Source organism: Antennarius striatus, chromosome 21, assembly GCF_040054535.1.
Source record: "Antennarius striatus isolate MH-2024 chromosome 21, ASM4005453v1, whole genome shotgun sequence".
NCBI lineage: Eukaryota > Metazoa > Chordata > Actinopteri > Lophiiformes > Antennariidae > Antennarius > Antennarius striatus.
Window position 1 is genome coordinate 12,221,271 of NC_090796.1, and position 14,535 is coordinate 12,235,805.

The following is a 14,535-nucleotide window of genomic DNA, read 5'->3' on the forward strand; positions in this document are numbered from 1 at the left end:
GTGTTTGATGCTGCCTTATCTCTCTTACTTAACAATAGTCATTGAGGATATGACTGTGTGTCAGTGTTTGCTTTTAAGCAGAGTTGTTTACTTGTTGGATAAATCCAGACAATGACAAACGGGCAATTAAAGGTCTTAAAATGTAAGAATCCTGTACTTGCATCAGTTCAAGTATATTTTATTAGAAGTCAGATCTCACTTTCTTATACATAATGTACACCAGTAGGTGGCGATGTGTCCACTCCTACAATGCAGTTTGTCATTGTACACACATTTCTCCACCTAACTTTACGTGCTTTTGGCCTGTAGTTCCAGGTGACATATTAATGTGACTGTAAACTGACATATTTTTGGTTAAATCTTGATATTTTATTATGCAAATATTTTGCATGTGTAAAATAATGTCTAATTTTACAATTCACCTTTTGGAATGATAACATGATGCTTTTAAAAACAGTTTTCAGATGACTAAATTTTTTTTTGCTTCCAAGAGTCACAGATCTTTTCTGTTTGAACAAGATGGTGTACTCTTGCAAAAAAAAAAAAAAGGTCACTGTCACCATCACCAATGTTAAAGCTCATTTATGCTTTTGTGTGTGGGGGGAAAGGGGGAAATCCCTGCAGTGAGGTTTCAAAATCTAGTGCAAAAACTGAAAGCAGAGCAGCTGCTACGGCAGCAGATTAATACCAAAGGAATATTTTGTTTGTTTGGTTGGTTGATTGGATGGATGGATGGATGGATGGATGCATGGAGATAGATAGATGGATGGATGGATGGATGGATGGATGGATGGATGGATGGAAGGATGGATGGATGGATGGATGGATGGAAGGATGGATGGATGGATGGATGGATGGATGGATAGATAGATAGATAGATAGATAGATATATAGATAGATAGATAGATAGATAGATAGATAGATAGATAGATAGATAGATAGATAGATAGATAGATAGATAGATAGATAGATAGATAGATAGATAGATAGATAGATAGATAGATAGATAGATAGATAGTCTATGTGGAGTACTAAGCGCCCTTTATACTGCATTATTTTAAACTCCATGACAATCTCAGCGATCATACATATGCTTTATTAAATCATTTGAACTGCTCCAATGCTGCTGCCAGATACAAGAAAGATTTCTCATCATTGGGTTTATGTGATTTTTAAATATGATACCATCAAGAGCGAATGGAGTAATAGAAGAATGTTCAAATGAACACGCTGTTACTACTGTGTGAGAGAGGAAATGCAGATCATTCTTAGATAAATTAACTGAAGTGTGAATTCTTACATCAGCAGCGTCAGATTGAATGTTAGAGGCTGACAGCACATATATTAGGTGCGATCAGTTCTTCAATGTTCTATGACAGGACGTTCGGTAATAACTGACTAATGAGACAACTGAATCAAGACAAATGATGAACATTGAATGGAACTTTCTTTTGATGCGCAGCTGTGTTTCACTGAACTGTAAATATTGCTCGAGTGGAATTTGAAGGGCTCTTTGAATGTGTGGTGTGAGGAGGAGTGGGTGTGAAGAAGGAAGTTGTGGCTCAACTGAAGTGTGACCTGCATGTGTTCCTGACTAATGCCAGTGCATACAGAGGACAAACAGAGACAACGTGAGCTCAACTCTGTGCTAATGATTCTGGTTATCTCAGACATCCTTTACAATCTACCATGACCCAACATCACAGGGCCTTTATCACCGTAGATTATCCACTACTTACAGGCTTGTGATGACTATCTCTGATTTAAAGAAATAAAACTCATCCCAACTTTAACATTAAACCAAGTAATAGCTCTTAAACAAAATCAGACGAAGCTCAGTAGAGATCTTTTAAAAAAAATTATTTTTAATGTTTTGTCCATCGGTCCTCACAAAGAGAGCAATAACATGTTACATGTTTTGTTATTTCAAAAGCACAGATTGTGTAACGCGTTTGGTTTATTTAGCGCCACAGATAAAACACATTTAAAAAAAACATTTTCTTCAAGCAGGTGGATATTTCAGCTAGATTACCCTGAAATACCTAATCTGGAAATCTAAACCTCATCCCCCCCCCCCCCCAGAGGTTAGGTAAATGGAACATACTATTAGCACACAGTCAACACCATAGCTACATAAAATGTTAATTAGTGGGTTTCAGAGGTGCCTATTAGCCAACTAGCTATTTGACAGAGCCAAGATTTATGTTTTGAGGCTTTGCGTTAAACTAACCGAACTGGTTTTTTTTACTTAGGGGCCAACAGACATGACTGCGACAGGAAGTGAATAAGCATAATTCTGAAAATTATACTGCTTAAACATAATCAGGGAATTTTTCTTTTTACGAAATATTTCCCTCTGTTTTAGATTTATGGTTGTCTTCATTTTAATGACTCAATCATGTTGTAATTCACCACCAGACTGTAATATAGAAAAAAACACAACAACATGGAGAATGTTTTCACGTGACAATTCTCATCATTTGACGCAAGTCTAACACAACTCACTTTTGGACTTTACTTTTCCAAACCACCAGATAAACCAGAACAGGAATGATGCTGACTGGTATGAGAGTGAGTACGATCACCAGTCCCTGAGGAGCGTCCACAAGCAGGAACTCCTCCTGGGAACAGTCCTGGAAGTACAGAGAGTGGATGTACAGGAAGAAGTCTTGAGTGTCTGTGTTTGGGTAATAACAGCCAAGTAAATTTGTAACCTCCTCCAAGCATAACGTCATGTTGTTGTACGGCCTGTAATAGATAGAAACAACAATATATTAATAGTGAGCATGCCTGAATAGTTTGTGAAGGTGATTACCAATTTTTTTGGTCCTCTTGATTTCACATTGTTATATCATAAATTTCATTTATAAGGGAAATAACGAATCAAGACAATAATTATCAGATTAATCAATGATGAAAATAATTATTAATTGCTCCAAAACAGTCAATGTGTCACTCATATATTTTAGAAATTAATATTTACAGTTATTACAGAGCATATCTTGACTGAAGCTTGAAAATAGAAAAAAAAATCCAAATGATTTAGTTTCATGAGAATGAAGTTCCTCATTTGAACCAAAAAGAATTCAAAATCCTCCTGCAACCAAATCTACTAGGTTGTTGTGGTCACACTATTTTCTGTGAGAATATAAATGGGTTGTGTTCTACGAAGTGGGAGAGGGTGTAGGTGTTTTCTTTGCTCAGTCTTGGTGACAGACGTTTCCCAGTGCCTCTTAGTAGCTCCAGAGGTCACTGATAATTCTTTGCATTAATTCTCTACAAATGAACAGTTTTTTTATTATTTTTTCTGAAACACGTGGAGTGTTTAGGGCAGGATGGTGGTGTATGTGGGATTAAACTCTAAATTAACCATACATTTCTGATCACCGTAATGGAAAGCGTCGCATACACTCATTGATTACATGTTTTAGCTACTTATTGGAAACAAAATACCAGGTAGTTTTTTTCTTATTATATAATTGTTATTCTAATCATACAACATAACATGGGTGTTACACAGGTAACTCTTTATATCCCGCTTCAAAGCAGTGACATATTGTGATTGTCAGTGTTTGTGTGTTCGTGTGTTCGTCCGGTCGTCTGTTAGTTAGTCCGCCAAATCTTCACAACCGTTGCAAATGGAAAGATGAAACAAAAAGCACATTACTTGGGCAGCAAAGGGGATGACAATGAGATGATGACCTTGATCTTGGGAAAACTAGGTTAAGGTCAAATTTCAACTATCGTACACTCAGAAACTGGATAAGATACAAAGACAAGGAAGAAGGCCAGTGTAAGACCATAGAGCAAAACTAGTGGTTTGATCTATGAAAAGCACTAGCTTTGATCTTTTACCTATGCAAGTGGGTCAGGGTAAAATTTTGGATTCAGGGGTGTCGCGGGATGTTGCAGTCTGTGACTGCCTTGGTTCTAGTTGTAAAAATTGCATTTAAATTCCTAATTCCATAAGAGACATCAAAGTACAGTATCTTGTAGAAAACGAAAACAAGGAATAGAAAGCCTATAACAGTATAAAGCTACACACAAAAAAAAACTTTGTGATTATTTCTTATTATTAAAGACTTCTTAATTCCCTATCAAATGGGAATATTGGTGGGATGAGCAGCAGAGCCAAGTACGTGGGATGTGCCCAAGAAAAATTTACCAAATCTTCTCTGCCAATGCCAAACATTTTTTCACTTTGATGCCAGGTTTCTACATTCTTTGGAGGGAGCTCAAATACCATCTGCAAACTATGAAGGAAGGTTATGCTCAGACATGAGTCCAGAGTTGTCCTATGGCACGTAGACCATAGGGTTAATGTGTGGAGTTGTGTAGAACGTTTTGCTGCTGGCTGCACTGATTTTTTTCTCATCCCACAAATGCATGTTCCTTACAAATCTGGCACCATTTCAAAGGGAATTAAACATTTGAAAAGGGTGAATGAAACTGAATATTCTCCATATTCTGTTCTGCCTTACCCGATTATATTTTCCAGGACACACCATTTGTCGCTGCTGATTGAAAGCATTTCTGTGTGGAAAGCTGCTCCACAGATGCTGTGACTGAACTCCTTCAGCAAGTCCTGATGACAGCGCCTGGCTGAGAAATGTATTACCTTGTTCTGAAAACGTTCTGAAAAGTCCAAAAAAACAAAAACAGACACAGATAAAGAAATATGAAACACATACAAGATTTTCATTAATAAATATTTTTATTCCAAATTTCTTGGTGAAAAAATGCATATCACAAAGTATGAAAAAAATGTCTCTTTAGTGATTTGCAAGTTTGGTGAACACATTCCCAAGCTTAAGAGCATGTTCCTTTTCTTCGCTGTGGCTTTTGCCTGAAAGTGAAACTGCTCATACCTTAAAATGAGTGTTTCATCTCAATGATTACAGGAAATGTGCACACGCCAATAAGACGCAGGGGATTCCTCATGTATAATCAGAGGAAAATCTCACCATCATCTTCAGTGATAACAGCAGACGTCTTGTTTTGTAATTCTTCCTCAATTTGACTCATCAGCACCTCGTTCTCATCTTTGAACAGGCTGATACTCAAGTTTTCTGGTTTAGTTGTACCTGCAGGTGCAAATTGCTAATCTTAATGGAGCAACATTCTTTATGATTTGCATACATAGAAAACCATTTGCTTCTTGTATCTAATAGATAAAAAATAGCGACTTATTTTCTTCAGTGGTGGACTCACTGATTGTTCGGTTCCTCTCAGCTTGGCTCAACTCTTCCAGTGTCACATTGGCTATCAAAGATTCCACAACGCCTGAAACATAGATCCACAAATTAATATAATCTGTAACATGTTCTCATTTTTGCTGATACTAAAAGCCTACATGTCTTTCTTTTATTAAGACAGTGGTTTTCTCCTGCCAAAAAATGAAAAAAAAAACAAACAAAAAAAAAAACAGGAAATACTAAGGAAGTAAATGTGATTCCACTAAAATCTGTGTGAAGTCAGATACATACCGAGGATAAGACCAGGGAAGAGCAGGTACAGGATCATGATGAAGACCTAAGAGGCCGTCGGCTGACCTGAGACACCGTGTGAAGCTTAGGATCTGAGAGCGGGAGGGTTCAAGGACAAGCCCAGCCCTCTCTCTCAGCACTGATGACTGTTGTGTATGTGCATGAATGTGTGAGAACATGTGTGTTCCAGTGATGCTGTAAAATGCCAGACAAACAGAATGAATGACAGAAGAAGGTGAGATGAAACAGCAATGATTTTAACGTGACATCAAACAGCCCTACCATCTTATCTTTTGCAGGCGCAGCGAGCCTCCCTAGATGTTGAGTTCTTTGTAAGAAAGCTTTGCATGTATTAGGCAGTCTTTGCAGTACACATGAGAGACGTGGCATATGAACCCCAACATGCATTTGCACTCACACTCTCATGAAGTGTTTGTTTGGGTGAAATTTTAAGATGGACAGATTGGTATGGTCTCTGATATTTATGGGAGAGCGCTCCAGAGGGTGGGGGCAGAATGCTCTTTTGCCTAAAAAGATTAACATCATCAGCTGGTTCCAGGGGGTCTGGGAGGAAGAGCTCCAGATGGACAGACTAGGCAACAGACCAACATGACTGTTCAGAAGTTAAGTTGAATGGTCAAACACGTAGAGCTCTGATGATGTGAACACATCACAATGCATAATGCCACAGACATCCAGCTCCTAATTGTTGTGGGACTGACAGGATGTTTACGAAAATGTAGGCAAAGGGTGGCGGTACCACCCAGTTTCCTGCTCTTCCACGGAAAGTCAAAGAAAAACCCTTGAGGAATTTCCTCCTTTACTTAGCAGCAGGGAATGTGAATAACGTCTAGCATCAGGAAGCACACAAGATAAGCAAAATTATTAAAACACATGAGCAGCATATTAGTTGATCAAGGAAAGCTCTGACTTGCTTGCAATGGTAGGAGTAGTGCATCAAATAATTTCTCCTGCACCCTGCAAACACTTATCTATGACCTACTATCCTGAAATCTCTTACTCTCTCTCTGTCTCTCTCTCTCTCTCTCTCTCTCTCTCTCTCTCTCTCTCTCTCTCTCTCTCTCTCTCTCTCTCTTTATATATACAGTATATATATGTATATATATATGTGTGTGTGTGTATATATATGTATATATATATATATCCATTTGAATTTTTTTTGCTAGAAAATAAGCACAGATGGAACTACTTCCTGTGATTCGTGTATCTTATTGTGCAGGATGTCAGCTTTCAGTAACCGTATCTCCAGAGGAAGGAAGCTGCTCTTTGCTGCAAGTTGATGATTAGGGACAATTTTTAATTCAGAAAAGCAAATCGAAGATGTGCTGCAGCCATGTAATAGACTTACAAACAAGAGTAATAATGACTGTGTGTCAGTCTATGTGTCAATTTAGGGAGTTCTCATAAATTTTTGTATACTTGTTTGAAAACTAAATTTTATCATATTTAGTTAATGTACAATGAATATACAATTACATTTTCTTCAACAATTTAACTGAAAATGTGTCCTACCCAGGGTCATTGTGGAACTCTCTGCTCACAAGCAGTAAATAAACAAGCAACAATAAAGCTGCTGCACAATACACATTTAATATTTAAGAGTATTTACGCCAGAATTGTAATGTTTGTTCCTTCAAGCTGTGTTCAAACTGATTATGGAAGTTGGTTCCAATTCGCCCTCCAGTGGTAAGAATCAAGTCATCTTTTTTATTTTGTTGTCACTTATGTCAGAGTGAAACTTATTTTTCTCACCATCTCGGTCCAAATCCCTGACGTGTTCACGTTTTCAGTTTTTACTGTTTCATATTTACACATTCAGACAAGAAGATCCAACTCACTGTGAAGCTGCTTTCTAAGGAAGCAGGTGTCATGAAGAATATCTGCTCCTGAAAGAAATGGAGTAATGCAAAATGACTATATTTATAAAATTTTTGAGTCTACAAAATTCCATCAGCAGTCATGAAGTATCAAATACTTTATGTTTATTATGTAATATGAAGACATTACTATTTAAGGAAAAATTATATCTTGTGATTTTTTGTATATTACAGTGCATTATAGTGGCAAAATTAGGGGGTGGCAGTGGCTCAGTGGTAGCCTGGGAGGTACAACAGATCATCCAATGCACCAAGACAACAAAAAACACCCAGAGTGTGAGCTGACAGTGGGAGGTGTAAGCTCACCTCCAGACCACTGTCAAGACACCCTTGTAATGGATTAATTCATACGAAAGGCAATTATTTAATTCATATGGTATATTATACAATTTTGAATATGATGCAGAAATAAAATATGGAAATAAAGAAGAAATAAAAATGCAATGTTATGTAATGTCATGCATTATATAATGAAATTTGATGCAACAAGTTGAAAAAATTATATAATGCTAAGTAATTTTTTTACAATTTTAAGACTTTATCCAAATTCAGTTCCAATGAAATTTAATCTACAAAACCTGTAAAAAAAAATGTTAAAAAGTCCAAATCCCTCAAACAATATGACAAAAATATGTAAAAGTAAAAATTACTTGGCCAAACTTTAAAATATATGAATCATAATATGATTATGAAATAAACATCTAGTTTGAAATGCAAAATGATAAAAACTTAAAAACCAAGCTCCAAATTTAAAGGACATGTTTTTAATGTACAAATATCAGGAGAGTTTTCTGTTTTATTATGAAATTGCAGCGAGTTCCAAATTGTAGGAGTGTATATATAAAAAAGAAACTACACTCTTTTTATGTATCTTAATTTTTTTTAACATGGTCCTGTGTTTTCATGAGGGGTATAATATTAGAAACATATTTTAGTCATAAAAGGTCCAACTTAATTTATACTTCAATAATGTCAAAACACATGAACACATGAAATCCCAAAAAATGATTCACATATATACATTAAGGATTCAAGCAGCATACACATTAGATTGTGCATTATTCTCTAATGTGATGTGATGATGTGTTTGAGTAGATTAGAGTCTGTAATGTTGGTTGAAGGCCATAAAAGTCAACACAAGTTGTCTGAAACTTCAAGCTACAGACTAACCTGAATGTTCCAATTAATACATATGTCTAAATCATTTATTAGAATAAAGAAGAGATGGTGTGAGCCTGTGAGGTTAAAAAGCACACAACCGTCATTTAAAGGAGTGTATCATGATTTAACATGAACATTGTGTCCACAGGTTGATTTTTAGGTCACCAGTTTCACACAGTTCACAAGAGCTACGTTTGCAAAACAGGCAAGGAGGGTAGAAATCTCAGCCCGAGAAAACCACATTGTGTTTCAAGGAATGTCAACAACTTAGCTCAACTTTAAACTGTTCGCATCAACCCAAAACATATTTTTCTTGTGGTCAGGTGCCACCACTCGAGGCAAAATGTAACGCCTTTATTTCCACCAATGGTAACATCTCTGAGGTAATCGAGTTACATGTCTGCAGTGATAGTTAATTATCAATTGGACCCAAACTGAAATTGTCACCATTACCATGCAAATGCACAGAAGGGAGATGAATATTATACATCGGCAACCCTTTGTAATTTTATTCAGCCATTGAAGACTCCTAACAACAATGACATCTCATAAAAAATAATGTTCTGGATATTCTCTGGTTTATATTTGGTTTTTCTCCAAGAACAAAATTTATGACAGCAGTAATTGGTTAAAATAAGTTTTCAACAGTGTTACTCAGCCAAAATAAACAGCTATTCAATCCCTTCTCTCGCATTTCCTTCCACTTAAAGAAAACTCAATCTAAAGAAACCTCCAGATATTAGTTTTAATGCTCAATTCTAGGCAAGTTTGGGCAGTTTTCAGTTGATCGTTCACAACAAGGTTACATCGATACATAAGCATTTGATTCCAGAAGAAGTGGAGTAAAGTATAAGTGGATAAAAGCAGCCGCACCCAAATGTTTTTGTCCTTTTTTCTACTTCTGTCCACGTGTTGAACCTGCAGCTGTCATGTGCATTTTAAAACTTTCCTCTTATTGGGATATATTTTGGATTTGTTGATGTAAAAAAATACTATCATATATACAGTGGATCAAACATGATTGGAAATTTAAAAACAAATTGCTTAATAATGAGTTTAAGTTAAAAAAAGAAAAGAAAAGAATTTGTGGTCACATATGCACGCTGTGTGGTAGTGGTGAGGGTGCAGTTGACACATTTCTCCTTCAAATTCAATGCATGTGACAAACCATAAATACCCTACTGATTTACCCTCTGAGATGTGACAACATCACCAAGGCATCCTTCAGTGATTCCTTCTGATACACACAAACAGTGCAAGAGTACAGCAGGGTCAGCAAAGACAAAGGGCTGGTTTGATTGGCTGGAGGTGGGCTAGCCTCTGACTTGTATTTAAGGATGTGGGTATCTGAAATTTATGGTTTAGCACAGGAAAGGGAGAACAACATGCTTAACACTTCAAACTGCACAGCAGGTAAGGTCAGCTGAGAGATAATGAGCAGAAAAAAAATAGAAAATAAGATTTTTAAAATGATAAAACATGACTAGGTTGGTAGAAAAGAAATGTGAAATGATAGAAGAGAGAGGAGTTAAGAATAAAAATGATATTCTCTGTGTACATAAAAAACGTCCAAAAATTTCTACAATTATATAGACAATTTATGCATTTGCATGTGTTCACATAATCTTTTTGATGTTAATAACTGATATTTTATCATTAAATTGTGGTTTTGAAGCTGCCATTTAAGAAACTACACCATTTTCCAGTGTTGTCATTCAGAGCCCAAATACATGCATCCATGGGATTTTTTTATGTTGTTATTTATATTACTAACCTGAAAACTGTGCTTACAAAACTTTTTAAACAAAAAAATCCAATATACACAGTCAGGTTATAATGTCCAGTTGTTCAACCATGAATTTAAGTATAATTTAAACCCGACTGTTGTTTGACTTACAAGATTTATAGATTTTGGTTTTCACTAGTAAAAAAAGCAGAGTCTTTAACATGAAAGAAATTATTTAGGCCACGGCAAAAGGAGAAATGAAACTGACGGTGATGGCATGTGACGTTTGTGATTTTTAGGCTGCTCATGGGTTCCCACATGCCCACAACCTGACACCAGCAACCTTTACAGCATAAACATGATGTATCACTCATTTTAATGTAAAAGACATGATGAAGATCATTTGCTGTAGTCTGTACGTGAATGATTAAACACTGGCAGGCAAAAGGAAAGAACACTTTCTTTATAATAGTGCTCAAGCCGTAACAGAACAAACTAATGGCACATTACTTTAAATGTAAATTTACCATTTTTAATTTAATATACAAATAGACAAGATGCCATTGACATGTAGACCAATTATTCAAAATGTATGTCATAACCAAAATATTAATGAAAGAAAAAATTAAAAAAATATTTAAAACTGAGTGTATACTTACACACCAGCATGAGAGACAGAAAGCTCAAGATAAACAAAATTTGAAAAAAAAAAAAAAAAAAGGAATCCATTAGAACAAGTGTAAGATTTTATTTTCAAAATTGGTGATTTTAAATATATATATATATATTAAAAAGCCAGAAACTATTTTCTTATATGTGTGTCAAAATATTTTGTCCAATATTTAAATGTGATGAGATTGTAAATCGTATATGAGAAAACTTTACCTTTATAAAATGTGACATATTTCCGAAATACCGTATTATGTTTCTTGGCAATTATTATCCATAACTTGATAGAATTAGTTGTACGAGATACAATTATGGACTTAGTTAAATACTTTAAATGGAGACAGCAAAATAGGATGTTTCCACATTCGTCGGTTGAACTAATAGTTTTACCAGACAGATTATGATTCAGCTAAACTGGATATTTTTTAAGTCAAACTGGCAGGTTAGAAAATACAGTCACCTTTTTCTTACCTTTTAGAGGAACCTGTTAATGTCTCACTTCACCATCAACTGGAGCAGATAAAAAAGAGAAGATTTTCTCTCTAAGTACCATCAGCAACAATACAATGACGATTGCAGAGACTGCTTATAACGGTTATTGACTTGAGACCTTGACTGATTTATGGACTTCAAAGTTACCCATGATTTCCTTTGTGCCAACGACCTGATGCCAGTGGCACGCAACACAGTGAAGAGTGACTAAAATGTTACAGCTGCTTACTCAAACCAAAAGACGTAGCTGCAAGTCTCTCACTCTCAATTTGAGTGGAAGAGTTTACTGATATCGCAATGAATCAAATCAGTCTGATATCCATAATGATATAAATGTTTTGGAAGAAGATGTGATTTAGGATGTTAGTAATTATTTCATTAAATGTGGCCAGCAAATGCGTTAAAATGTCATTACATTTGAGTTTTAATTTTCAGTCACATACTTTTGATGTACTGTACTGGATTGCCTTTAGATGTTTGCATGGAAACTGAATTCAGATATTTAAATGTGTCAATTTTAACCACTCGCAATGATATTTGCAAAAGGTGTTTTTTCATTCATTCATTCATTCATTCATTCATTCATTCATTCATTCATTCATTCATTCATTCATCTTCTCGAGGACGAGACAATAGAAATTGTCAGCCACTTACGAGTTAGCAGGTTATGCTTGAGCCGAGCCCAATTGGCTATGGCCGAGAGGTGGGGTTTACATTAAATGAGTCGCCAGGTCATCAAAGGCCTTGCAAAAGTTGTTTAAATGTTTTAAGATAAATAAATATTATAAATACTAATGCTAAATACTAATAGCAAACTAAAACGCCAAATATCCTTCAGATTTTCTTTTGGCAGTATTTCACACTTTTTTCCCCTGTTCCTACATATATTTACAAAAGCAATTTTCCTTTCATAATGTACTGTATTGTTTTGACACTGTCTGTGTAGGTTCTCAGTCATCCAGAATGAGGTAAATCAAGAAGAGCAAAAAACTGCACTTGCTTTAGGTTGATTGAAGACGTTTCACCTCTCATCATATCAAAGTGTGAATGGTTGAGCTGGTTTCTGGGGGATTTCAGGATTTTCCTCTCCCCTCATGAATGGTAATGACTCTCAATGAAAGTCATTGTCATGGTGGATACTGTCCTTGATTTGTTTTCTGCTCCAACAGGTATATTAGTATCTGGACTCTCTATCAGTCAGTCAGAACTGAACAAGCCTCTTGGGTGAGAGGTGAAAAATCTTCAACCAACTTACAGCAAGTCCAGTTGATTATATTTTTGCTCTTCTCTTTTTTTTTACACTGATTTTCATCTGTGAAAATGTAGTGGTATAGTACCACATTCTGTTATCAATCAAGTTATTACTGGTTTAATAATTTTTTTATTTTTCCTACTAGCAATGGAAGATTTCAGCTACTACGACTACTCAGACTACCCTCATTTGAATTTGAGTAACAGCACAGAGCCCACCGATTATGATTCTGACTGGTGTGAGGCCGGTGAGGAAGAGTTCACCATCAAAACCTTCCAGACTTGTGTTTTCGGCCTGATCTTCCTGCTGGGTGTGTTCGGAAACTGCCTGGTGATTGCCACCTTTGCCGTTTACCGCCGCTGCCAGCTTCGCTCCATGACAGACATCTTCCTGTTCCACCTGGCACTGGCTGACCTACTCCTGCTCCTCACGCTCCCATTGCAGGTTGTCGACACTCACCTCGGTTGGATCCTACCCATTCCCCTCTGTAAGGTCATGCGCACATGCTATGCTATCAACACGTACAGTGGACTTCTGTTACTGGCCTGTATCAGCGTTGACCGCTACCTGGTTGTGGCACAAGCCCAAGAAATGCTCAGGCTGCGCAGTCGGATATTTCTAGGTGGGACAGTAGCTGCTGCAGGAGTGTGGCTCATCGCGGTGCTCCTCAGCCTCCCTGAAATCCTCTTTTCTAATGTGTCGGGGTCAGGAAGTGATGCATACTGTGGCATGATGGGTAGTGGAAGTGCCAAAATGGCTGCCAATGGAGCCATCATTGCTGTTTTCTGCCTATCCCTGTTTGTTATGGTGACATGCTACTCTATGATTGCTAGAATGCTGCAGGAAGGGCAAGTAAATCGTAAAGGTAAAGAGTGGCGTCGTCAGCGTACCTTGAAACTGATTGTGGCTTTGGTGCTGGTTTTCATGGTATTCCAGCTGCCGTACACTGTGGTGCTGTTACGTAAAATGGCAGGGCAGTTCTGTGGTCTTCTCCTGGAGTACATAACCTGTACTTTGGCATATACCCGCTGTTGCATCAATCCCATCCTGTATGCCCTGGTAGGTGTACGCTTCCGAAACGATGTGCTGAGGCTCATCCATGACTCAAGTTGCCCATGTGGGCGTCAGCTGGTGCCACAGACAGTCAGCTCCATGTCTCCCTCTTCACCTGCTATCTCAGTGCTCTTAAGTCCAACATCCCCAAATGCAGCAGCCTCAGTAATGAGATAAGTTGCATCAGGAAATAATAACCACTATATAGCTTGCTAAAATTTGCATATCCTTACAATCTAAATATGCTCAGCTGAACAAGTAAAGAAGGAATTATTTTGTGACGTCCAGTATCCATTATATTAAAATTTATATATGGTATAGGCTTAAAGGCTGCTTACTTATGTAAAAAATAAATGTAGTTTAGATCCATTTTTTCTTTTTTTTCCATCTATTTCTTTATAATGTAAAAAGCTATTTCTTAACTCATGGCCGTCAAGATGACATTTATCATTAATGTGTATGACCACAGGCCCAATTTAAGTTGTCACCACTATAACTTCTAGACTACCATCTTGAAAGAGGAGTTTTGATAATGTTGATTTAAAGATATGCTGCAAAGATTATGATAAGTTGTCAGCAAACTGCTCTATTGTTGGATTGTATACATTTTAAAACTAGAAACAAGGCAGTCACAGCCTTCAACATCCCGCGCACATCCATGAATTAAAATTTTTACCCTGATCTACTTGCATAGGTCAAAGATCAAAGCTAGTGCTCTGACCTACTGTCATTGATCAAAAGTAGTAGCTTTGATCTATGGTCTTACTCACATTGGTCTTCTCCCTCGCCTTTCAATCT

The 14,535-nt window shown here is 36.8% G+C and overlaps 2 protein-coding genes across 3 annotated transcripts; one reads left to right on the plus strand and one right to left on the minus strand.

Moving 5' to 3' along the window:
- Window positions 1-1,876: 1,876 nt before the first annotated feature.
- On the minus strand, window positions 1,877-5,628 carry LOC137588687 (receptor activity-modifying protein 1). Of its 2 annotated transcripts, none has more exons than XM_068305901.1 (5): window positions 5,487-5,628; window positions 5,212-5,283; window positions 4,965-5,084; window positions 4,482-4,635; window positions 1,877-2,633 (listed from the first exon to the last, which is right to left on the minus strand). In XM_068305901.1, the coding sequence occupies exons 1-5, from the start codon at window positions 5,521-5,523 to the stop codon at window positions 2,582-2,584; spliced, it is 435 nt and encodes a 144-aa protein (XP_068162002.1). In that variant the 5' UTR covers window positions 5,524-5,628; the 3' UTR covers window positions 1,877-2,581. The 2 variants fall into 2 exon arrangements, with proteins under 2 accessions (XP_068162002.1, XP_068162001.1); XM_068305900.1 differs by having other exon boundaries at window positions 1,877-2,748; window positions 5,487-5,622.
- A 4,297-nt stretch (window positions 5,629-9,925) lies between these two features.
- ccr10 (chemokine (C-C motif) receptor 10) lies at window positions 9,926-13,914 on the plus strand. Its single transcript, XM_068306172.1, has 2 exons — window positions 9,926-9,958; window positions 12,830-13,914. Exons 1-2 carry the CDS (start codon window positions 9,931-9,933, stop codon window positions 13,912-13,914), a joined length of 1,113 nt encoding a protein of 370 aa, XP_068162273.1. The 5' UTR covers window positions 9,926-9,930.
- Window positions 13,915-14,535: the final 621 nt, after the last annotated feature.

Coding starts and splice junctions, on each gene's coding strand:
- LOC137588687 (XM_068305900.1), bottom strand. CDS start 5,523: ATGATCCTGTACCTGCTCTTCCCTGGTCTTATCCTCG. Junction 5,284..5,486: donor CTTCCCTGGTCTTATCCTCG/GTATGTATCTGA, acceptor TCTATGTTTCAG/GCGTTGTGGAATCTTTGATA. Junction 4,636..4,964: donor TGTTATCACTGAAGATGATG/GTGAGATTTTCC, acceptor TGGACTTTTCAG/AACGTTTTCAGAACAAGGTA.
- ccr10 (XM_068306172.1), top strand. CDS start 9,931: ATGCTTAACACTTCAAACTGCACAGCAG. Junction 9,959..12,829: donor CACTTCAAACTGCACAGCAG/GTAAGGTCAGCT, acceptor TTTTCCTACTAG/CAATGGAAGATTTCAGCTAC.